This window comes from Varroa jacobsoni, unplaced genomic scaffold, assembly GCF_002532875.2.
Source record: "Varroa jacobsoni isolate VJ856 unplaced genomic scaffold, vjacob_1.0 contig00962, whole genome shotgun sequence".
NCBI classification, from domain to species: Eukaryota; Metazoa; Arthropoda; class Arachnida; order Mesostigmata; family Varroidae; genus Varroa; species Varroa jacobsoni.
In genome coordinates, this window is record NW_019214560.1 from 35,491 (window position 1) to 63,371 (window position 27,881).

General features: G+C 42.5%; 1 protein-coding gene and 1 long non-coding RNA gene across 2 annotated transcripts; one reads left to right on the forward strand and one right to left on the reverse strand.

The window, feature by feature from the left end:
• Nucleotides 1-288: 288 nt before the first annotated feature.
• Nucleotides 289-27,842, forward strand: LOC111271751 (uncharacterized). Its single transcript, XM_022852730.2, has 3 exons — nt 289-1,891; nt 4,747-5,749; nt 26,449-27,842. Exons 1-3 carry the CDS (start codon nt 1,610-1,612, stop codon nt 26,817-26,819), a joined length of 1,656 nt encoding a protein of 551 aa, XP_022708465.1. The 5' UTR covers nt 289-1,609; the 3' UTR covers nt 26,820-27,842.
• LOC111271752 (uncharacterized) lies at nt 13,629-18,865 on the reverse strand. Its single transcript, XR_002687076.2, has 2 exons — nt 18,774-18,865; nt 13,629-16,399 (listed from the first exon to the last, which is right to left on the reverse strand). It is a non-coding gene; the product is annotated as an uncharacterized LOC111271752 (long non-coding RNA).
• Nucleotides 27,843-27,881: the final 39 nt, after the last annotated feature.

Sequence of the window (27,881 nt, forward strand, 5' to 3'; positions counted from 1 at the left end):
GCCAACTGACTGGCCGGCTGGGCAGCCGATGAGCTAGAACACATCGTGTCGTTGCGCAGTGATCGCGAAACAACGAACAAGTGAATGAGAACCTCAAGAGGCGCATAGGGACGACTGGGAGCGCCGGTTTCAGCTTGTTGAGAGGCAGTCGAAACGGCCGCAGAAAGAAGACATTGACTAGCTGGCTCAGTCGGTAGTCTGCATGGCTATCGCCAGTCAGCCACGGAAGTAACCGTTGCCGCGAGCCAGTAACTGCATCGTATGTATGATAGCGAAAGGGATGATGAGGACGGCTGCGGCGGTCGGTAACACGCCCCTCCAGCTTGAAGGCGGTAGCGGTCACAGCGGCGGCGGTCTTGCTCGCACCCCCTCTCTCTCCCCCCTCGTTCTCCTTATCTCTCTCTCGCTTTCGCGCCACGCCATGAACAGTGGGCCGGTGTCGCTGAGCGAGATGCGAGAGACCGTGCTGCCTGACCGAGGAGAAGCTGTTGCGAACGAGAAGAGAGCAGGCCACTGTAGTTTGCCTGTTTGTCCGACTATATAGCTAACGAGACGAGAAAGGAACTGCTGCTGCTGCTGCTGCTGCTGCTGCTACTGCTACTAGTGCCGCCGTCGCCGCTGTTACTACTGCCGCTACTAGCCAGGGCAAGTCTACTGCTGCTGCTGTTAGCTCAAATATTTACGCGTGTTGAGTTCAAACATTCGGGAGCGGGATCTCGTCGCAGCACCAAGCGCTCCCGTCCGCACGCAGGCCAGCAAGCGCGTTGACCTTAACCGAAAATTAGACTTAATACGAGTGGAGTGGATCAAACCGGAACGAAGCACAGTGACTGTCCCGCTGAAGAGATAGACTGAAATAGTGCCTGTGACCGTTTGTCGAGCTAAATCGTTACGCTGTGCATTTCTTAGCTTATCTACCGCCGGCAGTGGTCACCGACACCCCAGTGGAACGTCTTCTTCCGACGCTTGCGTGGCGTCCTGTTTATCGACAGCATAAACATAGTCGGTTGGCTTAAGTCGACGGCGGTTCCGACGGCTGGGGCAGTCGCCGCCACCTTGCAGTCTTCCGTCGTTGATGTATCTCACACGACACGACGTCGTGTATACACAGCGACGTGAACACTCAGTCACGCACGACACACACAGCCGCGCGCAATACTACTTTTGTATTTACCTGCAGCGATCATCATAATAATAACAATATTAGGATTCAACGTGCGAATGCGAGACGCAAATGTAAATGCTATTGTGACTTTGTTTAAGTGTGTGTGTTGATCATTGTCATCATCAGCATCATAATAATTGTTGTCGTCGTCGTCGTCGCCGTTGCCGTGATTTAACGAAGGCCAGCGACGCCGGCGACGGCGGCGCTTCAATGCCGTTCAAGTGCCCTTTGGTTCCGTAGGTCAATGTGCGCGTATTGATATTAAAGTTTATTCGTTTGCATCGTGGACGTCACGGTCTTCCAACGATTCGAGGTGATTAGTTGTAAATTTGACAAAACGCTACCCTATTGTTGCCAACCGACGACAATCACGAGGTTATTTCGCGCAAAAACTGACCCGTTTGCCACCGTCCTCTACCTTAACGACGCAGCTTGCGTGTCAAAATGATGATTAAACGTGAAACCGAGGACAGTCCTCAAAGAGGCGACCTCATTTCATCTGTCCCTTCAGTGCCTACAATGACTCCTGTGCCGTGTATGGCCACCTCGAGCGGACCTTCGATGCTTCCCTCCGTTGTGCCTGCACCAGCCTCCAGTTCTTGCACATCGCCACTTTCTCTAATGGTCGAAAATTATCTTCCACACCCGATGAATGGCCTACATCTGGACTACTCGCAACATAGCAGTGCGATACAATCTATTTATCATGAATACATTAATTCGCAGGTTAGTTAAAATGTTTCTTTCTTCTTTTTAGAAAAGCTATAGTCTATAGCCAACTAGTTGATCTAGATGATGAGACTCGAGCAGACGGTACAACTATGCCCTACGTCTGTCGCACAGTGAAATCAACAAATACTTCGTGCGCGCCGAAGCGGCTTCTGTTTCCGAGAAAAAAGAACCGAGCGACCTCGTAACTAAAAAAAAATAATTAAAAATACAGCATATGCACTATGGAATTACAAGCAGGATTCAAAATAGGTGCGAATGTTTATGAGTTTATGCGGGTACCTGCGGCTCGTGTGTTAGAATAAGTCGTTTGTCAGTCTTATTTAGCAATATAGTAATTTAATTTTCAGTGTCTTTCTGATGCTATACTTCCGTCATATCTCTTAATTTGTTCGATATATGTTTTTAGTGTACGTCTAAATCTAATGACATTTAGTTAGGTGCTGTTACGCGATAGTGTTTTCTGTTAGCTCACTGTTCACTGATTAATCACTAACAGTGCCTGTACAGGTGTAACGCTAGATTGTCCTGTTTTTCTTTTTGTCACCATGGCCTGCGACCATTTTCGAGCTGTCTCGCCTGTCGCTATAATCATCACTATATCTTTTGCTACTGTCTCTCCGAGTGTCGTCGCCATCAACTACGAGTAAACGTACGTTTTCTGAGCGACCTTTTTCCATCGGTCGTCCACCTCCTTCTATTATATTGTGCCATTGTTTATGTAGCTGATGTACACATGTACTTCTACTGTGGAGTTTCGACTCAGGAATGTTATATCAGCACCGGAAGAGTGGGAGTCACGCCTGCGTGTCAGTCCGTCGACGTTTGCTCAAGTGGAGGATTGGTCTGTCCTACTTTTTGCGTAGCGATGGCGCTAAAGGTCTCGACGACAATCAGCGCACCTCACCTTTCACTGGAGACTGGCTGCCGGCCACGGCCTTTGGCCCTTGTCGCGGCCACTACGGTAATACGTATGGTCGAGCTATGCAACAAACTGGCGATCGCATTCAGTACGCACGTAAAGATCAACGGATGGTTTCGGTATAACGTTTACTTCGAGTAATAAGAGGTACGAATATCGAAAGTAAAAGACGACATCGCGGCACTTTACTTGGAGGCGGCCATGGCCAGACGCAACCGCTGACACTTTTACCAGGAACCGAGAAATAAAAAGTTCAGATCAGATTAACCGTCCAAGAAACAATTGATCTATTAACCAACAAGCCTGTGATTGCAGCTAGTTTGGTTGACGTTCGGTATTTATACAACAACTTATTGCTGCGACTGGAAATGGGCATCTGTTCTGAGACACTTCTTAACGATTCGGATGAGCATCATTTCGCCACAACATCGAATCTCCGGATGAGCCAAAATGCTTGTTGACTTCATCAAAACGTTCCAGACGGACGGCTGTGGTTCAACCACAAGCGTACAAAGCTACCGCGGCTCCAGGCGACGCTCGTAACAATAGACTGTGGTTTTAGGAATCAGCGCTTCGGTTAAAAGCTGGATGGAGATGACTTAGTCAAAGATCATGGTCAGATGGAGATCATCAAGGCATTTGCCCGACGGGGGCTAGTACGGCTCGATCGATTGTACGCTCGTAAAATTCCTTATGACGTAATCCCACTTTCTTGGATAGAGTTTCATGCGTCAGAATCTACGTGTACAGCACTTTCACGAAGCTCAGAGCTTCCGATCTATCGAAGCATGGCCTTCGTGTATGCACTGGACCTGTACGTTTCGAGTTTATTCCATCAGACGGCTGGCTTGCAGCGCTCTGCCTATGGCCCGGTTTGAACCTTGACCACAACGTCCTTCTAAGATTAGCAGGCAAATGCGTTACTAGGCTATCACGAGGAACCACGCATAACACTAATGTTAGCGGATACGTCTAACGTCTATATAGTAACTTTGCAATGGTAACTCTAACTATGTCTAAATCTTCGTAGATTAGAGTGCATTTACTAACTTTCGATTCACTACTTAGTTACCACTATCTTTTCGATAAAACTGGAAAATCCCAAACCGCTTCGTGACCATTATTTGTTATCATAAGCTGTCATCTCGTGCTTTCTATTTGACTGTTGGAAGCTCACAGCGAACAGCCGAATCGCTGAAATTTCAAATAAGTCTTTTTCTAAAGACAACTATTTAAAAAAGTGCCTTTAACTTTTCTCTCTAGTTTGGCGAATAACGAAATTAATAAATAGACATTTAGAAGAACAATCGGCGGGGAGCTTTTTTAAACACAAGTTAGTTTCCCACAAGTGCAAGGACACAAGTGCTTTGTTACCCCACGAACTGTCTGATATCGTCTATTCAAAATCAACAATTTAATTTAGTTAAAAATGCCCCGTTTAGATTATGTGGTACTCGTATACTGACAAAAGGTGTTTCTTGTTGTCTATGGATACCAGCAAATACCCCTTACAGCAGCCCCTGGTATTTTACTCGGCGAAAATCGAATACTCACAATAAGCTGTTGAAATGAACACTCTGTCTTAAAGCCATACGAAAAGCAATATTATAGTTAACAAAACGATACCTGAAAGCTGACCTCCTACTTTCACCAGTGTCCTTAAGGCGCGTCATTACGACCAAGAATAATATGTGCAATAGTAGTTAAGCGATACTATAGTACCAGTTTACAGACGTTGACGAGCGTAAAAATCGGCGTAAGGCAATTTTTGAAATGGGGTTACATATATCTTTGCGTAAGGCCCTGAAAACAGTCGATAGTTGTTGCCTCGGCCCGTCGAGCCTGTGATCGCAGTGACCAGATTACTGGAACCTAGCTGCTTTGTAATACAAAACAGTGCTTAACAGATGATTGAAATGTGTACTTACAGGTAAGCAGCACTGCCCTCGCCGAAGTTCCGGACGGCCCAACTGCACAAGTGCCTGAGGATAAGCCAGGTACGGGTGGTGCGGTTGCCAATGGTAAAGCTAATAGCGGTAGCAGCAGTGGAGGTGGAAAAAAGAGCGATTCGAATTCGCAACGAAGGCAGGAAAAACCGCCGATCTCTTACATCGCGCTCATTGTCATGGCAATACAAAGTTCACCTACTAAACGGCTTACTCTTAATGAAATTTACACCTTTCTTCAGCAGCGATACAGCTTCTTTCGAGGTTCTTACACGGGCTGGAAGAATAGCGTTCGGCACAATTTATCACTTAACGAGTGCTTCCTCAAATTGCCGAAAGGCTTAGGCCGGGCCGCGAAGGGCCATTATTGGACAATCGACCCCAGCTCGGAGTTCATGTTCGAGGAGGGCTCATTTCGCCGACGGCCACGTGGTTTCCGTCGAAAGTTCCAGCTCATGAAGCAATCGTACACCAATGGAGCCAGCCATGTAGCAAACCCACCCGCGGTGGCCGCCGGCGTTACACCCATAGCCACGGGCCCAGCCGCGGCAGCTGCTATAACACCTGTCGCCAACTATTATCCCGAAGTGCAAACAACTCAGCCATCAATGTATACCAGCACTGGATGTGATATGGTAGCCAGTTATACTGCTGTAGCCGCAGCGGACTATGCAGTCTACCAAAACGGTTATCCGTCTTACCTTGGTTCAATGGGATCCAATGTCAATACTGATTACTACCCAGCTACAGTTAACTCAACCGTGCCAACAATGAATTACGACTATATGAAAACCGCAAGTCTCCCATCAATAGTTTCAGGATATGAAAATGGTACCTCAGTTGGAATTATGGCGTCAGCCGGTGGAGGCGGCGGCGGTGGTGGCTATCAGGAGGTACCACAAGACTATAAGGACTACTCAAAGATGATGGAGGCACAAATGTCGTCGCCTCTTACCATTGTCGGCCAAGAGAACGCCGTACAAGATGGTAAGTAGAAAAAAAAAACCATAATTTTCATGTACTGTTCATGCGCTGTGTGTATGTAATTAGATCGGCGCCTGGAAAGGTAATACCTTGAGTGAGAGCATTTACCCAGTGCCGTTGCTAAAGCTAGCTATGCTTAAGAAAGCGGCGGGGCTTATGATTAGGTTCGTATCAGCCACTATCTCGTGGCGATTCACATAAAAGTCGGCAATGCGCCCCAGAAACTATAATAAATGTCCGGATGGTTGAGGCAACCGTCGACAGTCAGTCCTGCGCTTCTCAGAGCTATGTTTTCTTTCTAATGTGCGCTCGCTCCACTGATAGATAAACGTATAATAATGCTTTGTTATTCCGGAAACGGTGTTGTCCAGCGGCCAGCCATCAACTGCAATCTCTCGAGTCCTATTAGCCGTGATCAGACGTGGTTGTTGTTGTTACTTCTGTTCCTAAGAAAAATGCTGATCTATCTGCCAATGGTTTTTCCTACTGAGTGGGCAGCGAATAAACAGCGACGATACGAGTGCAACCATACTCGATTGAACAACTGGACTGAACGAGCTTTTTCGCTCTGTTCATGCCCATCACCGTCTCTCTTCGTTGTCGTCGGCCTGGGCTCTTAAAAAAATACTCACTTCCTTGTGCATAGATGAGTTCCCGCCCCTTATTCCTAGCACTTGAGGCACTTGTGATTCGAATTCATTACACATGCCGATATTTTTCTAGCCGGCGATACTTGACTTTTTACTTCTCAACAACTCTGGACGTGTCCTTTCACCGTTCAAATAGCTTCGTGCGTAGTAGATTAACTGGCTTCTCGAAGAACAGCTAACAACAGCAAGTGCGAGATATAGCGAACCGAAGACACGGATACGCGTCCTATCAGCATCATTCTTGTATAAGCTCAAAATCCTAGTTCGGCTTTGTTGTTTTGTACTGAAGGTATTGGTTGACTCATCTCATGGGTGTCTTTCACATGGACTCGCTGAGCACTGGCAACGTAAACGTTTCTAAAGAACGTACATTGCTTCATAGCATGCGCCAAGTAAACATTGAACATACTTACGTTAAAAAACCTTAAATAGCAGCCTTCGATCTATGGCTTAATAGTAAAAAAATCATTTATTTTGACTCTTTTTCCTTTAATGGCTGATAGCGGAATAGATATCTTCTAATCTTTATCTCAGCCTTTTCCAAAAGATTTTACTTTCATTGTTTTCTGAAAGGGTCACCTCTTCGGTCCACTGTTGTTATCGATTCTCACGTGCTTCGGTTGTTTCGTGTCTCCAAGAGCGTCGTCAGCCTTAGGAAGAAGATCGCGTTGGATCGAAGGTTGTAAAGAGCACACTTTATGGTACTGGCTGTCTCACCGCCTCATTCTCTCTGACAAGGTTCAACATGGTCAGCCACCTTACATTCTTCCAGGCAGTATTTAGTCTTTAACGCTGCCGAGCTCTTTGATCGTGATGTTCCACGGGGGTATCGCGAAATTGCGACGGAATGGGCGATGGGAATCGCTGATGAATGTGCCTGACAATATGCCGAGCCGAAAGAACTATTCCGCGACAGCCATCTCGTATGCAAGATCTATGTGCTCGGTGTTTGCAAATACGATCGTCCAAGGCTAGAATATACGTTTCAGAACAATTAGTAGCTAGCAAGGGAACTCTTTCAGTGTACGATCTTCAACTTACCTAAAGTTAAGGAAGAAATCGACAATTATCAAGGACCCATGTTGCCGTAGCCTTAAAAGAATAACACCAGCGACCTCTGCCGTTACTACCAGTCAAAAGGGAGCCGCTTTTGATTATCGTAGACTAAAAAAAGCGCCAAGAAGATAGAACTGCGTCTATAATGAATTTTTCCTATGCGACTCACTTCTGCTTCAAATGTTGAGTATCTGTGTTACAGGTTAGATACGTAACGCTTTTCACACCATTATACTTCAGTCATGATAGGATACGATTCGTCGAGATCAGATTGGGATTGGAAGAACGATGTTCTCACAGTGACAACGGTTTTACGAGTCCAGGAAATCATCTAAGACAAAGTCAAATATCTCCACCAGAATCGATTTGCTGAAAGTGACTAAAAATCCTATAAACCAGCAACGTTGATGTCATCCAAGTTTGATGCCTGTTTTTTTTTTCGTGTTCTGTGCGAACTGGGGTGGCCGATCTCGGTGGTGGCTGTCCATGACGACAATCCTCAGACTCCTTTCTAGTTACCACGTCGGCGATGGCACTGAAGAGTAATAGAACAGTGTTGCAGGGACTGATAACAAGTAGTTGAAGCCTCAAGCAGTTAGCAGAAGCTACAGACTGCTTTCTATTCTCGCCGATACGCGTTTACGAGCGTTGGTCTAGCGGCGAGTAACATGGGAAAATGCTACGGGATTGTTTATTCTCTTTGGGGTTTTTCGAGTAACGAGCTCCCGCATATCAACCGCGATCGAGTTTTCAAAGCCTGTTAATTGAAATGCTAGAATCAACGAAGATAAAGATACTAGAATATTTAAGACTCTGCGTCAGCTGAATAGTAGAGGCAGATTTCTAACAGGTTTGTACCATTTCGAGCTGGCCTTTAATTAGTTTTTCTTATGAGGACAGGTCTTGGGAATCACCGTTAGGTATAAATTTGGATAGCAAGAGGAAAGATTTTTTTGGACGGATCTCGGCCTCTCCAATAGGCCTATGAAGTGGCAGAGTAACTATCACGCTAGTGGCCCTAATATTTTATTACTCATCTTTGCCTGTCCGTGACCATTAAGGTTTGAATTACCGATGGCCAGCATGTTCGCTGTTTGTGATTGCCACGGAAACACGTTCGGAAGTGCGTATTAACCATCCAGACAACGCTCCCTAACGTAAAAAAGACTTCTAGACATCAAAATACCTAACGGCCATACTGGACGTAACACTGAAAGCATAGAGACATGAGAACGATAGAATCATAAACAATATCTTATATGCCCTTCGTATAAGATAAGGGCATTTTTTCACAACAGGCCTAAACAAAAAAAGCCACCGAAAAAATTAAAAGCCGTCTTTGGCTGATCAAAGATATATAGGACACTAATATTGGCATTATTTTTCTTGTCCAAAAATTCTCCTATATCTAATTACTTTAGCAATGAGTGGTTATTTTTTAGGGATTTTATAGACGTTCTCGAATTGCTACTTAACTGATATGTAGACCTTAAGGTAGAGGCACATATTTTAAGACTAAAGAAAATATAGTGACTTTCATCAAATATATTTTTACCAAATGGTATACGCTTCACTGGCACTACTTCCAGAAAATGCGAATTCTAATATCTAACTTTAAATATATTATCAAGTTTATTATATATGAAACAATTATAATGTGCTCGGATATACCACATATCTTTTACCGATCTCCGGCTGGACCGTCACTTGTTATTATCCTTCGGGCAATGTCGCTACTGTTGCTGTTACTGTGTAAAAAATATTATTACTACTATTATGTTAGTCTCGGCGAGTGACTCAAACAAATGGGTTGTTGGCACCAAGTGACCGTACCGCGGTGCCCCACGTCCGTGTTCTTACAATCACAACTAACCTCCCATCCCATTTATTGAAATTATTACATGTGTACATGGGATGTACATCTAAAAAGACATACTATTATTATTGCCATTATAACATCCCCATAGGAGAAGTTAGCTAACGTATGCTTTCGGTGGCAGTCTCATACTTAAAGCACTATTATACCAGTTATTTGTTGTGCTTTGCGATCTCAGTCAAAGACCGAGGTTCGTTTAAGAGACTCTTAGAGCTACGCTAAAGCCACCGGCAATATTTTTATAGCGATGTGTCCGTATGCATAGGCTTGGAATGGAAGAGTATGTTCTCAAGACATGAGAGCATGCAGGTGCTGTCGAATGACATGGGATCTCCACGACGCCACAAAAAGGACAAGAGGGATAGGCCAAGGAAAAGTTACCGAAAGTTCTCTTCTTTCTTTAGATGGAAGAGCTCTCTTCGTTGTGAACTTTCTTCGCCGGGAGCGAGTTCGCCTGTGCTCGCCATAGCACAAGTCAAGACGTCAGTCGTATACTCGTTTCATGACTTGCGCTCGCCCGTTTCGAGCGATCCATCGAACGACAGAGAAGCCATTGACATCAAATAAATGTCGCCCAAAAACACGAGCTGAATAGGCTGCGGACCTGTGAGATGAGAGAAGGCCAATTTTCGAGAACTGTTTTCACCCGATTCAGATAGGAAAAGGGCAGTATTTGCTGTACTGTCCGATCGATTTTTTTATTTGGCATGACGGTCTTGATAGTAGAGCTGGATAGATTGGCCCGACCGCCAAATCCAGCTGAGCCTGAGCTCTTTGGGAGGTCACTTGTTTGTACCCGAGTACAACGGAGGCACCTTGCTGTAGGACAGGGAACATGATGTGATTTTAGCTAACTTGACTAACCGAAGCCCTGCGATTACCGGCTTTGGAGCCTGGATCAATGAAAGCACTACTATCCGTTTATGAAGGACACTGCCATATAGGACTGACTGGTCTTGCAGCTGTACACGGTCAATAGCTATGCTGGCCTAACAAGCCAGGCCATTGACAATAGTTTCAATAAAACGCAACTAAATAGAAAGGGAACAGAAGGAAAAGCAATAATGGAAGAGTGTCTAGAGGCAAGTTCTGCATCTTTCGTAGCGCAACTATGCAGCGTGCCTTTCGATGTTGCTCAAACGAAATAGGACATAACGGTCGTTCATCAGAGAATAATAATATACATTATACGTATAGATTCACCATGACGGATCATTTCGATATGTCTATCGATTAGTAACAAGATACAGTATCGGTATGACTATAGCTATTGACTGGTGCAATCCTTTCTGCGTCTCGAGTGGGGGCTGTGTCGAGCATAGATTTTCTCAGATAATTACTCATTCGATTCGTATCTAATTATACTAGATAAGGACGGATACTAGGATGCTAGATAAGCTCTCCCAAACCCGAACACATATGTATATACACCAATCATTGATCGCTGCATTCGATATCCAGTCACAACTGCAGTTGATAGTTATTGCTGGTAAATACACCTGCCGATTAAATCAATCCAGATAATTTAATTATTTAGATAAGATTTTGGCTTGAAACCCGTGTCGCTGTACTCATTCATATATGCGGCGATCTAATTCCCCCGTTTGTCGGCGAAGCGTGCAGGATGTCTACCTGTCTAACAGCGTTAAGACTTCCTGGAATCAAATATATATTCTCCCCGAAATATGCACTAAGTTGTATATAAATAAATGCATTCTTTTCGGTGACGGAATTTATCCCTGAGAGAATAAACGAGGAAGTTGAACCACCAAACAGTTTGTCAAAATTTCTGAAGGAGCTCACCTAAAAAGAAACGGAAAACGATTTAACGTACTAGGGACAGACGCACGAAGCCTATATTTCATTTTGAAAAAAAGGCCAAGCTGCGACTGCCGTCGCGTGGAACGACCGGATGAATCGAAATGGGCCGCTTACGTATAGTATGCTGCCTCTAGCCTTCTGCACGAGTGCGTGCATGTTAGTAGTTAAGTCAACAACAAGCCTTGCTGTGGTTGAAGGCCAAGTCCTAATGTTTGCAATCCGTTTAAGTGATTCGATTGCTCTAAACTAACCGCAACATCTTTCCTCTCGTGCGTATACGTGATACAGACGCCTTGTTTCGCCGGCTTGTAATTGTTTCTCATTCGCCTAAAATATCAGGTCGCGGTACTATGTAAGATTTGCTGATCACAATCATCTGCTGCATATATTTCTCTCGTAACATTGGGAGATAAATGTGAAACATCAGATAATACAAAGTACCGCATCCAACGCTGCCACGTGTGCACAATCACCTCGTACCCTGTGCGCTACTCTAGGGCTGACAAACTTTTCTGTCAGAGAAGATCTTCAAAACAAAGTATCAGTTCGACCGAATTTTAGCTCATAAAACGTTACTAGATACGATTATTATTACCAGTTAGTTTACTATTTCTATTAATTTAACGGTAGCAAACTGTATCACATGTTTCATTAAACATCGAATGGACGCTACACTCGTTGACGAGTGGCGTGCTTCGTCAACAAAACAGTCAAATCCCAGTTGCCTAGTCAGCCATTTCGAAATAGAAAGTACCGACCTACCTGACCTTCCTGACTTACTACGTGCTCCTGAAAGGTTGACGGCGGGCCGCGCTAAATGGAACTAATGTTAGAGGCTAAGTAAGACTGCTATTGTTGTTATTGAGTAGCTGGTCATCTAGTTAGAATAAGAGGCAATTGAAATAAGGTACCGAACCGAGCGTACGATCTATTCGCTCATAGAAGTATGCAAAATGTACGTATGTGTATAAATTATATACCGTTGGGATCTGTCAACTATCCGAATGAAGCTCCGGTCCTCGCTGCCATAGTCATCGTTTTGTTATATTCTATATTTATTTTCAAAGTTTGTTCCAACCTGTGAGCGCTTCGTTGCTCTTGTGCCCTCATTTCGTGAATTATTACCATTGTGATCGATTCGTACGCATGTTTGAATATGGGTTGGTTATGTTGCCGGATACATACATGAAGATCCTTCGGTGGCCAACTTGTATTAATGAACGTGCCGTAATTGTTTTGCTTTTCATTTTTGGTAACCTATTAAGATTGGCTGAGCCAAAAGGACAGTCTCTACTGTATAAAGAAGTTTTCTACTATTCCTACGACTGATTACCCCCTACGACTACCGCTACGGTTACGGAAGCCCTTGGCTACTTCGTCGCAACAGCTCCCTGCTTATCCGTCTGAGCGGGCTAGTTGGTTTTTTCGAGTTAAACACGTAATAATCTAGCGCCGATTCATTTATTCAGTCCCTAGTTAGTCGCGCCGCTCTCAAAACGCTAGAAAGAAGAGGAATCTAGCTGGTGTTGGTAACTCGACGTAGCTAGCTCACCCATAGCCTCGTAATTTAGATCCCTGCGTGTCTGAGTAAAAAAGCTAGAGCGGTCGCGTCAAACAGACGAACTGCCACGATGAGTTACCGGAGTCGTTGGATTTGTTACTACTATTTTTAATGCTGCTGGTGATGATGACTATTTTCCCACAACTATATCGCATCGTGTAATCTGTGGCACAGGGCAGGGGAGGAATAAGCTACACGCTACATCACATCACACCAAAGACGTACCACCACTGAAGAGGGAGGCAAATTTGCCCATCTGAAATACAAAGCCCACGAGTATGTGTGAACACAGAGGATATATGTATGTCTATGTCTTTTTATGCATGTGTACAAACTCAGTGATGAACGCTGATATCATGGGTGAATTTACAGCGTAAGCAGAACTCACCCAAAGGATAAGTCGCATCTTCAAGTGTATATATTGTTATAGACACGACATATAACTGGAACAACCATCCTCGCGAGTCGTGAATAGCCATTGATCAGCACGAAACAGAATACAACGGGTAAGGAAGTTAAGGAAACTCTGATATCGATAAAAAAATATTGGTAGATTCGTAGTCTCGCAGAGAGTTACAGATATAGTTGCTAGGGTTATACAGGCCACAATCTGTGTGTGTTCGCTCTTACATCGTCGAGTTCAAGTCAGGTAGGTGAAATTATTCTATTTGATAAGGTTAGATTACGACGGGTATACAGATGTTCGTCTTCGAAACAGATGCTATATTTACTTGCGGTATAATCGATGAAAAGCGTCAAGGATACACAATCACTGAATAGCACCACGTGTTTTCCCCTTAATAGTGTACCATTTAAATTCTATCTGTACCATGGAAGGTTTCAGTACGTTTGTAACCTTTAAAAGCTAACGCCATTGCAGCCTAATTTCCACATTAACGTCAAACGAATCTGCATTGATTGAAATCACTGATTTAGCTTTATTTTGTGCATAAGCAGACGTTGATCCTGCGTCTGTTTGCCTGATACGTTTGCCCATTCAACTACAATTCATTGTCATTTTTACAGTCTGACTGCTACCAGCTCGCACAGAGTAGTCCTAATCTTGTCCATAAAATTATCAGGAGTACTATACTTTAGCACAAACATCAGCTACATTTATTCCACGCTACTTACGCTCAGTCGGCACGACGTGCGATAGATAGATATATATATATATATGGGGATTTGTTTCATTTAGATTTTAGTGGCGAGTGCGAAGCAAAACCCAAGTCCGCTAAATCGCACCGCCTGCGCCAACGGCAACGTCGGATTTTCAGTCGAGTTTTATTGCCCGTCCATCTATATATGTGTTTGCCTGTCAGTGTGTTAGTCTTAAATGTGGTATATATCAGAGATGTAAACTTTCTCTCTTTCCTTTTCTATTATTTATAAACTGGATGAGCTGAGACCAGCCATCTAGTCGACAGTAACGAACGAACGGTGGCATGGCTAGTTTCGGCGTCTTACCCAGTCCGGTCGTTTCGCTAACGTTTGTTTGCCAATGGAACGCCAGAGCAATGTATTGGAGCTGAAGGAGATGGAGGAGTGGGCCTACTTTGATCAGAGTTTTGGCAGAGTCCCGTCCTTACTCGGAAGATATGGCCGGTTTTGCAGAAAATGCAAAATACCCTGCTACTCCACGCTGTTCTCATGATCACTGTGTTGTTCATTGCCATAGTGCTCCAATTTGGAAAGATGTCGAGTGCTCACCGTTGGATATAACGTATAGAACCACGAGTGAAACTATTTTAGGCTGTATTGGAAGAATGTAAAACGATGTTATTGAAGTAAATGACATAAGGTACTTTGGTACGTGGAACGAGGAAAATCGCCACTTTTCTTCCAACTTTTAGAGCAATAAGTACTACTTCGAGAGTTTCAGGGTACCGTTTTTGCGACCTGTACTTAGGTGAGCCTTTTCGGCCTACAAAGGCACTAAGGAACGTCTTGGACAGCAGTGTATTCTATTCTCACCTACAGCCATCGATGTCTAAATCGTACCTCCGCGCTTACGACAGACCGAGATTGCATTTGGCAAAAAACGGTTGCCGCTTTTAGCACCATGGGAGATGTAGAAATGCCCAGAAATTGAATTGAGGGACCATGAAAACGCTATCAAGCCAATGTAGTTCTATGTCAAAGGCTAGCCTGCCAAGTGATAAAGTAAAGAATCTATGATAAAAAAAAAATAGGACAAAGGTGAATGAGCCAGTCGCGTATCATATATGACTTTAAAAGAATGAAAGCTAATTTGGTTTCAATATGACGCGTTGCTATCAAACGAATCGTGTTAGTTTAATCGCGGGAGCACTTATGCTATAACCTTTCAATATTTGTTCACAGTTAAATCGAGGTTATACGTTACCTGACCAGCTTGTTCAGCTGCGGAACGACTTCATACAAAACAAAAAAAAAAAACTACTAAAAACCCATATTTCGTGGGTTTTTCACATAAACGTGAATATGTATACGTATGACTATGATCTAAAGTGTGGTCTTTTTATACTTTGTAACTTTATCTAAATAAAAACGGATGAAATTTTACTTCTAACAATAACAATGTTCGATTGTGGGCAAGCCAGCGATCACCCCTGCGATTAATTTTCGCATCGGGGGTAGAAAAGTTTGATTCTTCGAAGAATCTCATAAGAACCAGTCACATTCGTTGGTTTTATTGTCCTATATTGAAAAACATCTATCTAACTTCTCTGATATGTAACGTATGTCTAAGAACTTTTTGAGCAATGCGTGATATTATACGTTAACTCATATTAAATTAACGAAGCTAACACTCGCAGTGATCTAGACAGATTATTAGAAATGTACTTTTGGAGGACAGCGTTTAGTTTTGGAGTCTGCACTGGTTATTTTCTATTGCGGATTCTCGATTACGCATTGTTTGAAACCCCACACTCATTTGCGATGCGTTACTCGGTCGACTTGAGAAATTTATAATCTTATTCAGAGTTCTCCAACTTCGGTAATAGCTAATCATCTCTTGAATTCCATAGACACTGTATTGTTGTTCTAGAAAGGACTTGTCTTCGTCTGGTGCTAGGGCTGGCGGATGGACGCATAGTCATTAAGGTGCCCTTCCCATATACTCCTAGTCAGTTTCGCTATTTAGTTACGTAGGCTGCGAAACTAAAATATACAAAAGAACAGCATTGCAGCTTCGATTTCTTCTCATCGTCGTTCTTCGTTGACTTGCTTTCGTTGGCAATGTATCTCGGAACTCGACGACAACGGTTAAATACGATCATTTGTAGTGGCTTTTCTCCTTCGGCGGAGGTTTGCCGGCCACCAATCGCAGCGATTGGTCTCTAGGAAGCTTGCAGCTATAATGTTATCCGTAAGACGGTTCGTTCCGCGTCAACTGGGCGACGATTGAAGCCACAGTTAGCAACGATATGCTGTATTGGGCACGCCTTTTGAGAGTGTTTATGCTGACAAAGGGTAGGTGATCTGCTACCAATGGTTCTTTCATCCAGCCCGGACTGACTGAGTGACTGACGTATAGCAGGCTCGGCCGCCTGTTATATCAAGCATTCAACGTAGTCCTGCCACCGGCAGCTTTTGCTCGGAAGGCCGACTTGTCTAGCAACGACAGGTCAGGACAACTTTCTTACTTGCGCGTCTGATGATTAGCATAGCGGCAGTAGATGTCCGAGGCACCACAATCCCTGGTCCTGTAGTACTTAGGCAGTGAACAGAGAAGCACTCGTTAGATTGGGTCCGCATAATTGACCAAGAAGGACGTGTAGGTTATCTTGAAAGTTACGTTGAAAACTGCGTAAGACTTTTTTGGCCACTTTGCGTTACCCTGCCATCTTTAAAATTGAAAGGTATGAGCGTATTCGAAATATTCAAACGCCACATCGTAGCGAACCTAGCATCATTGTCCAATTCTTTGAAACGCAAGCCTGCTATGGTCTCTAATACAGAAGCTACATTGGCCCGGTTTAGTGTCACTCTTAGGCATACATTTGTTATTATACATACGCTCGACTCAACGTCTATATTGTTCCTTAGATCTCCTGTACTGATGTTGACTGATGAAAAGATTTAGAGAAAACCAAACTTTCCGGATCATGTTGTTATTTTTTTATGATTATCTAGATTGTCTTTTTAAATTTTATTATTGTTATCACTGTTGCCTAGAATTTAGTTTTGGAACATCCGCAGCAAATGCAAAATGTGAAACCTACTGCAAAATGCCCACCGAGAAAATTTACTTGTAGTCAAATAGGGCAACATTGAGGCCTTTGAGAGGACGCCCACCAGTGCGAATCTGCATTTTCTGCCAGTTCTCTTTTCAGATTCACAGAAGCATCGTTCAATGCTAGAAGTAGCGTATAGGGCGCCTTTACTATTTCAGTCACTGATACCAACAGTATACTTATGATGGAGCAATTATTTTTTGTCGATTTCTCTTTTGTTTTTTTTGGCACAAGTCCGCTTCTCGTACTCGACACTTATCCGGGTCTCTGCCGGACACTTATCCAGGCAACTCACCCTAAATATAAAAGAATAGTTATTTGTCATGCGAGAACGCGCTTTAATTTTCGTCTGAACGAAAATTCCTCGGATCTTTCTCGTCTTATAGAGCAAGATCTCTTATCCGACTCGACAATATAATCTCCACTCAAATTTTGACAAGCAGCGCCAATGTCATGGCGGACCCGGCAACGAGTGGCAACAGTGGCCCAGAGAAGCTTAAGCCCAGAATCGGGCAATAATCGCGCCTAGGCAACCCAAAACCGGGAACGCGTCTGATTCGAAAACGTGGGGAAGAAGAAATGTTAATGTAGCCATACGGACAAAATATCAAGAGACAGCGACGTTCGCACTCGGGAATCTGTTTACGGTTTAACTCAAACTCCTTATGTACATCGTAGTTACTACACGATAGGCAACATCCTGCAATGGGGTCAGAGTGAAACTTTTAACTGGCTGTTCATATCACTTATTGAATTAATAAGGTTTCGAGAGGACTTAATAAATGAATTATTTTGCTTTGGGTAGATTTTTTCGCTGCAAGACAAATTTTGGCACAATCTCTATAAGGTCACGCAGCAAGGTTTAAAAGCATTATTATGAAGGCAAGCATGAATTGAAACCAATAATTCCACAAACAGCAACGGCCTGCTATGTTAAAATAGACTATAGGGATGATTCAGCTGTTTACTAGACGTATCATCGACTCCTATGTCAGTCACAACGACTTTCATTTAGCGAACCATCTTCTATTTATGTAACCACATCTACTTCAGCTGGACTGCCATAAAACACTTTCGGAATTCGGAACGGCCTAATTGGATTCTCCTAGGTCTGTCCAAATAAAGTTATACTGTATAATTTATTGAACCTTGTCTATTTCACACATAACTATCGCTTTCATGTTAGTACTTCAAACAAATTTGGTTTGATCGAGTAACGCATATATCAATTTAGCTATTATGCTTCACTTCGTCAAGGCGCTTTGGGGCCCGACGGTGTACTACGCTTAGATGGGTTGAAAATAGGATTTACACAGTATCGGTGGGCTGTCTTAAATGAATTAACAAGCAACTAACCTTCCGCGGAAGGTATCAGTACTTCGAACACTTGACACTGGTCATTGAGATTGCTAGTGCCAGTCAACCTTCGATTGAAGGCCATGCACAAATGCTAACGAAACAAGATTACTATGACAGAGTTGAGAAAACCTTATCACACGTAGAGGAAAACGTCTCTTTTGTATTCTTACATTTGTATACTGCCAGCTATCCGCGAGCTGCTCGCGTGGTTGTCACACATTATCAACAACTAGCAATAGGCATCGTAAGACCGTCAGGATGCGACGAGACGCTCGTTTAACGGCGTGTCTTAGTCATTACTACTCGTTTCTAGTATAGTAATTAGTATCTGTTTTATTATCTTATTATTATTTACTTTATTCATTCGAATCGAACACGTTCTATAAACGAGCTCAATAGGTCTGTAGAGCCAACGAGGGTGCATTGATATGCCAAGATGCAACCTATCCTATTGAACAGATTAATTTATTAAGATGCGTTTCACCTTTCAAACTGTTAAGTGGGATTTTCCTTATAGTGCACTTGTTTTAGTTACCAAGCCTACCAAGTTAGTTTCGCTTCTACACTTGTTTACAGATGTTAACGGTACAGTGTCAATGCATCCATCTATTGAATGTATGCATTTATTATCGTATTTACCCTTTAAAGTTAATTAGTAACGAAATAAAAATATAAAGTGTTGGATGTGCATTGAATTTATCTATAATTATGCTGCTGCTGCTGCTGCTGCTGCTGCTGCTGCTGCTTAATTCAAAAAGCTGGAAACAAAAGCACCTGTTGCAGCAGAGACAAAAGATGAACGATGCATTAATATTCACTAGACATAATTACGCCAACAGAAGATACTCGGCGTAATACGCACTCATACTGGAGTTAGAAATCGGACTTATTTGCCATTTCAGGCCATTTTGTATACTGCCAAGGTGTTTTCGTGCTTCTAGATCATGGATTCGACAAGGCATACAGAAATACAGGAGAGAGTTTGCTCGAAAGCATATTCAAAAATCTGTAAGAGTTACACATCCGTTGGCTAAATTGAAAAGACGAGGCGCTTCGGTCAGAGCCTCAAATCACTTCACAGAGCTACTGTTGTATGAGTCGTATCACACCGTTTGAGATTAGCCGAACTGTCGACCATACGCAGTGTGCGATGACGCAGAACAAGATTTAACAGGTAATTTCTGAATGATTTGATAAATTGCTTTTGCGGCTTCTTTACTTAATTTAACCGAGAAGGGCTCGCCTCAACGTCCACTGGTATGCGAAGGCAGTATAAGGGTGACGGCAAAATAATACAGGGCAATTTTTACACCTATAGGCACAACCATACGATTTGAACGGAGCTCTTACTCGGTAGCGGCCATCATAGATAGGTTGAAGTACATTACTTTAACGTTTTAAACGAACCGACCTGTAGTCCAGGAAATTTTCAAGTTGGAATCAGCTTCACGTATTGCCGTTCGTTCGCAACTCAAATAGATACACAGTAATCGATTTTTCGACTGACCTTCATTCGAAGTTAAACTTTGTCGTTGGCTCAAAATACAGAAGTGCGTACTATAGCAACATCTTATACTGATCATTCTGATTGGAAAGGCAACAATTTTACAACTTTTATAAAATAGATTGGTGATTTGTATAAATAAAAACGCCGATACTAATCTACACGACAAGTATATGATTGGCAATGTACATGAATGTAAGACGGATACTCTCTTGACTACTGCGTATCTTTTGAAATCGTTCAAATATGGTGGCTGAGCGTATTATACGCCAAAATTATTGCGAGGCTTAACTTTGCAAGCGATCTACAGGACGTTCAGGATATCTACCTCGAATCGATTGCTTTCGTTTCGGGTAGACCACCTACATAGACGTCGAATACTGAGCTCACGTCAAAATACGATTGGCGACATGTGACCGCGGAGGTCAGATCCGTACAGCTCAACTTTTCAATATCAGGTTTGGGGGGTTGACAGTAAAAGTTTGTTTTGCTGAGATAAGATCATATGCCATATTGGTAGACAGGAGTGTCTTGATACATATCGTGATCCATTTGCAAAGAATCCAAAAGGCTCATGACAACAATAAAACATTGATCGGTTACGTTCGTCTACCATTGCAGTGATAAGACTGTCAAGAAAGATAGCCTTTCCTACCTCAACTGCCCCAAATGCCGTATTATTAAATTTGAATTTCGACGCATCACTTGAAACTAAAGGTGAATACCAATCTAAACACGCACGAGATTTTAAATATAATCTGTTACCGCACTACTTATGAAAGAGGCGCAGATCGTAACTACTCATAGGCGACCTAACTAGGTGACTTTTCGAACTAATCTATTACCCATCCAAGCTACCGCGTACATGCATGTTCTACTGTAAGAAAAAAAAAAAACATTATTTTCGGAATCAAGAACTATAGCATCAGGTGGTATGGTGGAAGTATTTCAGATTCAAGCAATGGCACACCTGATAGGCTGCTTCTGGTCGTGGTTATGATTAGTAATAGATTTGCTGAAAGTCAGTCATCAGTTCGGTAGCAAAGGCTGATGTCGTTAAAAAGGCGCCCAAGAAGTTCGATTCGAAGACATAAACCAATCATTAGACCGAATATATATTGGCCATATGTTCACGTCAGGCTGATGGGACGAACTTGCGACAGAAGCTGAACAAAGTAAGTCGAAAAAAAAATTCTTAGATGTTAGGATCTCATGTCTTTTCCTTGTTTAAACGGAACTATCTGACTAATGGCGGATTCCCGTTTTTTTCGAAACAAAAACATCGTTGAAAGATGAGCAGCGGGGTATACGACAAGGGTCATGTCATGGTTTGGTAATAGAACTGAAAAATCACAGCTTGTTTTCGGAACAGAATACATCAGGGACAGTTCACGATACGTGTAGTTTTCCAATAAAAGTTTAAATACGGAGCTTTGTAGGGTTCTGGAGTGAATGCTCTAAATAAATAGGCCAATATAATATTTTAACATAAATTAAATGGCTTTGTTATTATTATGTTCGCCTATTATGGGATCCATATAAGTATATTAGAACCATATAAAATAGTTTAGCACCATATTTTTGAGCATTTAATATCAATAGGGAAAGTGTAGACATGAATTTTGCTAAAGCTGTTTGCCATGGCGCCTCTGTTTTTAGTGAACGGTGGTACATACAGGTTGATCCAGTATCCATGATCACAATAGGGGTTTGTCGTATCATTTCGGACTGCTATATGTACCTATCGATGTCGTAGGGGACACAACAGTAAACGTAGTCGAAACATAAGACTTTTCAAGGCGTATAACGGCTAGTAAGAGTGATAACCGGGAAGTTACTATTAGCAGTGTCTAGGAGGAATGGAGTACCATATGATATGTGTCTGTGTTTTTGATAAATAAAAGGTTTAAAAAAAGGTCAAGGAGCAAAATAATGTATCTTGACTAAGTTTTAAAGGATAGCTATAAACTGCTCGTATCTGTGGGTTGAACTTCACTCCATTACTTAGTAGGCGAACGGCACTCATGTGATCATTCTGTCGGCACTTGATCCCTTATTTGTATCGTGCTTTCCATTTATTGAAAATGGAGCATGATGAATCCCAACGCCAGATCTCGACTTTAAATAATATTACATCCAATGGCATCGTTGAGTGCGAAGGCAGTGCATATTACTACTTAGCACTATCTGCACGATTATCGATAGCAACGAAACTCAATACCCGATTTTCGCTCGCAGTGCCTGTTAAGCGGCTTTTGCGTTGCCCGCAGATCGATCCGAGAGCATATGTTGTTGAAGTAAAGTTAAACTAAGCTGATACCACGGGGAAAAATGCAAAATCTCTCGACGATCACAACAATAGCCAATAGCAATTGAACATACATGTCTGTCTGCCCGTATCTTCGTTCGTTCAGTGATCGAAAGCGCGCCAATATCACACAGCACTAACAATCCTGATCGATCTCCGTTCAGTACCTTTTTTTTTCAACGCTTTTTATATCACGTCTATTCTTGCCACGGCTCAGATTCCTCTTGCCCCATTTGAAACACTGCGGATCCGCGATGTCCCTGTTAACTCTTAGGTAATTTCCCAGCGTCGCTCAGTTTGTCTCTCGTGTTTTCTACATCTATAAATTATCGAGCAGATTGCTATCCGGCGGCCGAAAGCGTCATCAGGTTGATGTCGCGCTAGTCCGCCCCTGACGCCCCAGATTGAGCGGCGAAAGACTGACCGGTCGAACACATACACACACCTGGAGAGGTCACATCAAACCCAAGAATAATAGGATAGCAGAAGGGACAGAGTAGACAGAACCGAAATGATCGGTCGAAGACGTTCCGGCCGGATCACTCCACTCTGGGACACGACTCGTTGGGTAGCCGACTCGAGTGATCCGCTGAGTTGGCGGTTTCTCTTTTTGATCAAAGTGTCGAAAAGTTTAAATATCTTCATTCCACACAATGCTTATGAACGTAATACTAGAAGAGGAACGACATATCTATTTCTATCAGATCCAAAATGTACAACGCCAAAGGCTTTGTGGATCAGCCATTAGTTTTATTGCGTAACGCACCTTAGAAATAACTGGATTATCGTTACTAGAATTTGCCCATTGGTTATGACATTCGTTGAATATAACGACGATAGTGGGACTATTTCAAGTAGTTCGTATATCTATTGATTGCAACTCGAACATTACTTCTGCCGAACGAAGCAGAGAAACTATTACGTTTCTACTGCAGTGTGGACGTCGCTTGTTGACGGGTTGACCTTTGAAAACTTCGGCGAAAATCGCCGACAGAATCGGTTGCTTTTGGTGCCATAACCACAGAGAATTTTTTTGGTGCACGTTTATGAGGTCGAGTTGTATACATATGTATATTCTGCAGTCATTTTGTGAAACGCCATATTGAAATCTTGGTAAAGAAAGCCACGGCAGCCGTCATAGACAACAATGACCACACATAACTAACGACTGCATTCCATGGTTCCTATCAGCAACAGCATAATGCGGCGCGGCTTGTGTAGCGGTCAACGCGATTGGCGTCATTTGTATTTCGATAGCCATCGTAAACCACAATGTCTGCCTGGCTATGTCATTTCTTAGGATTAATTTAAGCCATTATAATCGACCACTGACTTTTTTTACTGACAAGCTCGTCACTGCCATCTTTACTCTATTGCGTACTAGTCAACTGGAGATCAATCTTATACAACAGATTCGAACGGACTAATAGATGTTACATCACAGCGAGGTTAGATAATACCATGCTCTAACTTCTGAACGCTCAAGCTAGCCTACAAATGTCATTCCCTTAGGCTAGAGGATAACATTTGGCGAAGCAATTAGACACTAGCGCAAGTTATTACGTTCATTAGCAATCAACCTTGTGCGTAAAAATAGACCAGTAGTCCAGCAATCTCCTATTCAGTTGATCGGCCGAAAACAGGGCTTCCTTCCCCAACTCGCTGCGTAGGTTACTCTAGAAACCTGCTATCGACAACATCCTATAGACACTCGCTATTCGAAAGTGAATAGTGCTTTGTATTCCTGCATATCTTATCTCAATATAGAAACTATTTTCGTTCACAAGTTGCCAGTAACTTAACATACCTACATGCCTATCAACGTTCAACGTCCGCTTACATGGCTGCAACATGCGAAATGCTAAAGCAAAACACCCATTATGAAACGTTCGAAACCAACTCCATTTGAAACAGAAAAAAAAAAAGGTGTTTTCGCGCGGAAGTTTTTAACAAACCAAGAACACGTGAGTGAGCGCGAAGTAACTCTTACTTCCGTCTAGAGCATCCTAAGGAGCGTGCCAGTTCCCTCTATCGTACTACTCGAGAACTTATAAGACAGCCAATGTACACCTCCATAAACACACATGCTAATAGAAGAACTCGGCTGCATAGCTAAGGAAAAACAAGACGATTTCTATACTGTTGTTGATGTTAGTATTCGAAGCTTGGACGCGTGTGGCGATGACGCTGGAAGGTCTATGACTCGCGAATGGCTAAAACAAGTCATGATTTGTTCTTCTTCTAGCTAGATGGTACCTCTTTTTCGCTTTTCTTTTGTTTGACAGACTTTGCTTAGAAGGGCGGCTCGCTTATGTCGCGACCACCCCCTGGACTAACTGGTTTTCCACCCTCCGATCTGTCCCGAGTGCTCGATCCCGTATTCTGCGATTGTGTTTACGTCAGGCAGAAGACAGAACCATTGTAGCCTTACGATAATCATCAGTCGCTTTATCTATCGAAGCTGCGTCTTCAGCTACTGCCGAATGGCAGTACCGACCAGGATGACTTGCCCGTTTGTAAGAATATCATCACTGTGAACTCATAACAATAACAACAACTACATGGATCCTTTAACGAAACATCAGCTTAAGCTGGGAAGCAAAGTGGGACGAGCCTTCTAACCATACTGGGCTGGTCTCAGCACCAAATCGCGTTCATGCTTGCTAATAGTATGAAAGGAGCTGGAAGACGACCAGGCGGTGGAGAGTGCGCACTGTCATAGTTGCAGACACATAATCTTGTCACTAAACAAAATAACGGTTATGTTCCGTCTTGGCTACTGCACAATTAATATATACAGAAAGAGATCATAGGACTGGGTGGCGGCAACTAAAAGTCTCTGATAGTGATGCTGTGCCCATCAGCGACCTGCCAGCAACATAACGGTGTTGACGGGCGCAGAAGCCAAAAACAGAAGCACACGAAAAGCAAATGAGCGATAGACAGTTTCTGTGTGCCCGTATTCTGTTGATAAAGCCTTCCTTGGCGAGCTTCTTCCAAGCCGTCCAGCCTACAAACCTCAAAAAGGTTAACTTGAGGAGCTGCACGTGTAAACAGATTCGGCAGCAGGAATTGTTCGACACTTGTCTCTAAAGAAATACCTTGCTCGACTTATATCAATATCTATCTAAAATTTAATTTTGTTAATAAAAATAAGTATTTATTCTAAGTCATGGTTCCACAGGCCACGGCCGCGTACTTATATAATCATTTATGTTAATTTTATTAGCTATAATAAAATAGAAAAGTGTTTTATTAAATCGCTCTATTAAAACCAACTATCTGCTTAGTGAATCTGTAAAGAAGTAAACGACATGCTAGTTTATTAGGCATAAAAACCAACTAAAAAAGTGTCGAAAACTGTGTTTCGATACCAGGTGAACTTTGGCTCATTCAGAATAATTGACGCGAGTATAAAAATATAGATCGCCTAAAGCACACTATCCGTTAGGCGATACACGAACAAACGTTCCCCAAGTTTACTCTTTTTGCCGTCGTTTGTAGTTTTTGTAGAACTAACTTTTTGCAAGGGTCAAACGTTACTTAATTGGTTAGTCGAAATATTGTTTTCAAAGTTCTCATTTCTTATAGCTGCCCACCTGTTGCAGTTCAAATGATATCGGCCTTGTGGATGACTGTCCCTTTTAATCCCACCTTCAAAAAGGGGTGCACCATACGAAGTCTCAAACTTCTAGATCCTCTAAACGTTTCTAGGTAAAAGGATAGAGCTATTTCGGAATGTTCAAATGGAACATGTTTAAGCGGCATCTTCTTTTTAACTTTTCATTTCAACAGCTCTCGATATTTACGACCTCCTGCCCGAGCATTCATTTAGCTACCCATAGGGGTTACGGCTTTCTACTCCTTTGAAGTCGATGGTCCATTTGAAACATCCGTGATCTGCTAATATCCTATTCAATATGCGTCACTTATGATCGATGGAGTCGGGGGCTTGTGCCTAGAATGTCCTTGTTTTTCTATAAAGGCCTAGACAGCTTTTTACGCTGACTAATCAAATGACTTTACATTTTTACTTTTCTATTTTAGTTTATATTTACAAATTCCAAACTTGTTACTTTATTACCCTAAAAAAGATAAACGTTAATTAAAACATTTGGTGGCATAACTATCGTACTCTGGGTAATCTTTTAAACCTATACGTGCACAAATTTATGAAATCTTGTTGAGGACGGCAAAGGTTTCGCTTGTAAAACACGTGAACCGCAGATGCAGGCGACAAAGGTTTTGCTTCAAGTAGAGTGCTCCAGAGACTAATTGATTATTTACCTAATTAATTTTAATTAAACTATTAAATGTTAACCCTAATTATCTGTTTGGCTTTTTAAGGGGGGACCAGTGCAGGTAGCGCAACCAGCAAATTATTATGTGACGAGGTGACAAGCCGTTTCTCGCTACCGTCATCTCCTCTCGATTCGGCAGGCAGTGGACAACCCTCTAGTCGTGAGATCTCATCGCCGCTGGACCCAAGCGGGGGTTCGGCCAACGTTGGTGTTCCACCCTCACATCAACAGCAGCAACCCCCGCAGTCACATCACCATCAGCAACAACACCAAGCTCATCCACAGCACCAGCAACAAACTCAGCCCCAGCCTCATCCGACGCAGCAAAACTACTATGCACAAAACGCGGAGCCGAGATCTGCTGGGGTCTACGTAGATAAAACAGAACAGCCAATTTATCAGCACTGTACTAGATAGGAGGATAACCACTATGAGAATTATAATAATAACAACAAAACGCTAGACTATAATAGATAACTGATATGTTACAAGGATACGAGAGTCTTTGTCTATAGAGCTAAGGATGCATTATACATAGAAGAACTTTCATACACCCATCAAAACATGATATACATGTGTAGCCTACATTAAGCTGTATAGAGTAGATAACAATAAATGTAATTGACTAACATTGTCGCCTGAACGAGTGCAAACTACCAGTTCTCTCTCCTTTTTAGACGTATTTTTGATAGCTTGCCAAAATCGTACAACTCCAATATATCGAACTACGTATATCACATTAAATGTACAGAATTCGGGTCCAATTCGGTCGGTTCTGGAACTTCCAAAAGTGCCATCTTAGCACGTATTTTACATCTACATAAAAGTAGAGACTCCCATTAAGAATCTTCATTAAATATTTACTGATAAATAAATAGTTAGAATGATAAACATTCAAGCAATTATTATGCGAAAAATCGATCGAAGAGGGCAGGAACCGTCTAGTCGTCGATCAGTATCTTCAAACGGAAAAAAGAATATTAATTAAAACTAGTAACGATCGTTTGATATGCTGATTGAAGTTGGCGTACGTTTAGGAAATATGTAGCGTTCTACAAAGGTTCCATTTTTATGTAATCGAATCTGGTAACTTATTTGAGAGACGGATATTTACAGATGCAAGTTCGCTACACGCGGCATGGTAAAGCCGAGTAATATATATGCTTTTAGCATAGCATTATTACGGAGCAGAGGCGTGCCATTCTGTTAGAAACCATTATATTACAAGCTACATGTGTACTCAACTTGAGGCCTTTGAATTGCGATAGAATCTAGCCTCCTCCTTGTCATAATAGGCAAATACGTGCAGGACAAGCTAAGTGTTGCAATCAATAAAATGAAAATAAAAGGTAGAACAAGAGCAATCACGCTGATTATGTTGCTGGCCTAATGTAGAGAAAAGCTGAATTTAAATAAATAAGATTGTATTTAATAATACGAGAGTGTTGTCATATCCTGTCACACTGTCATTATTTAGAT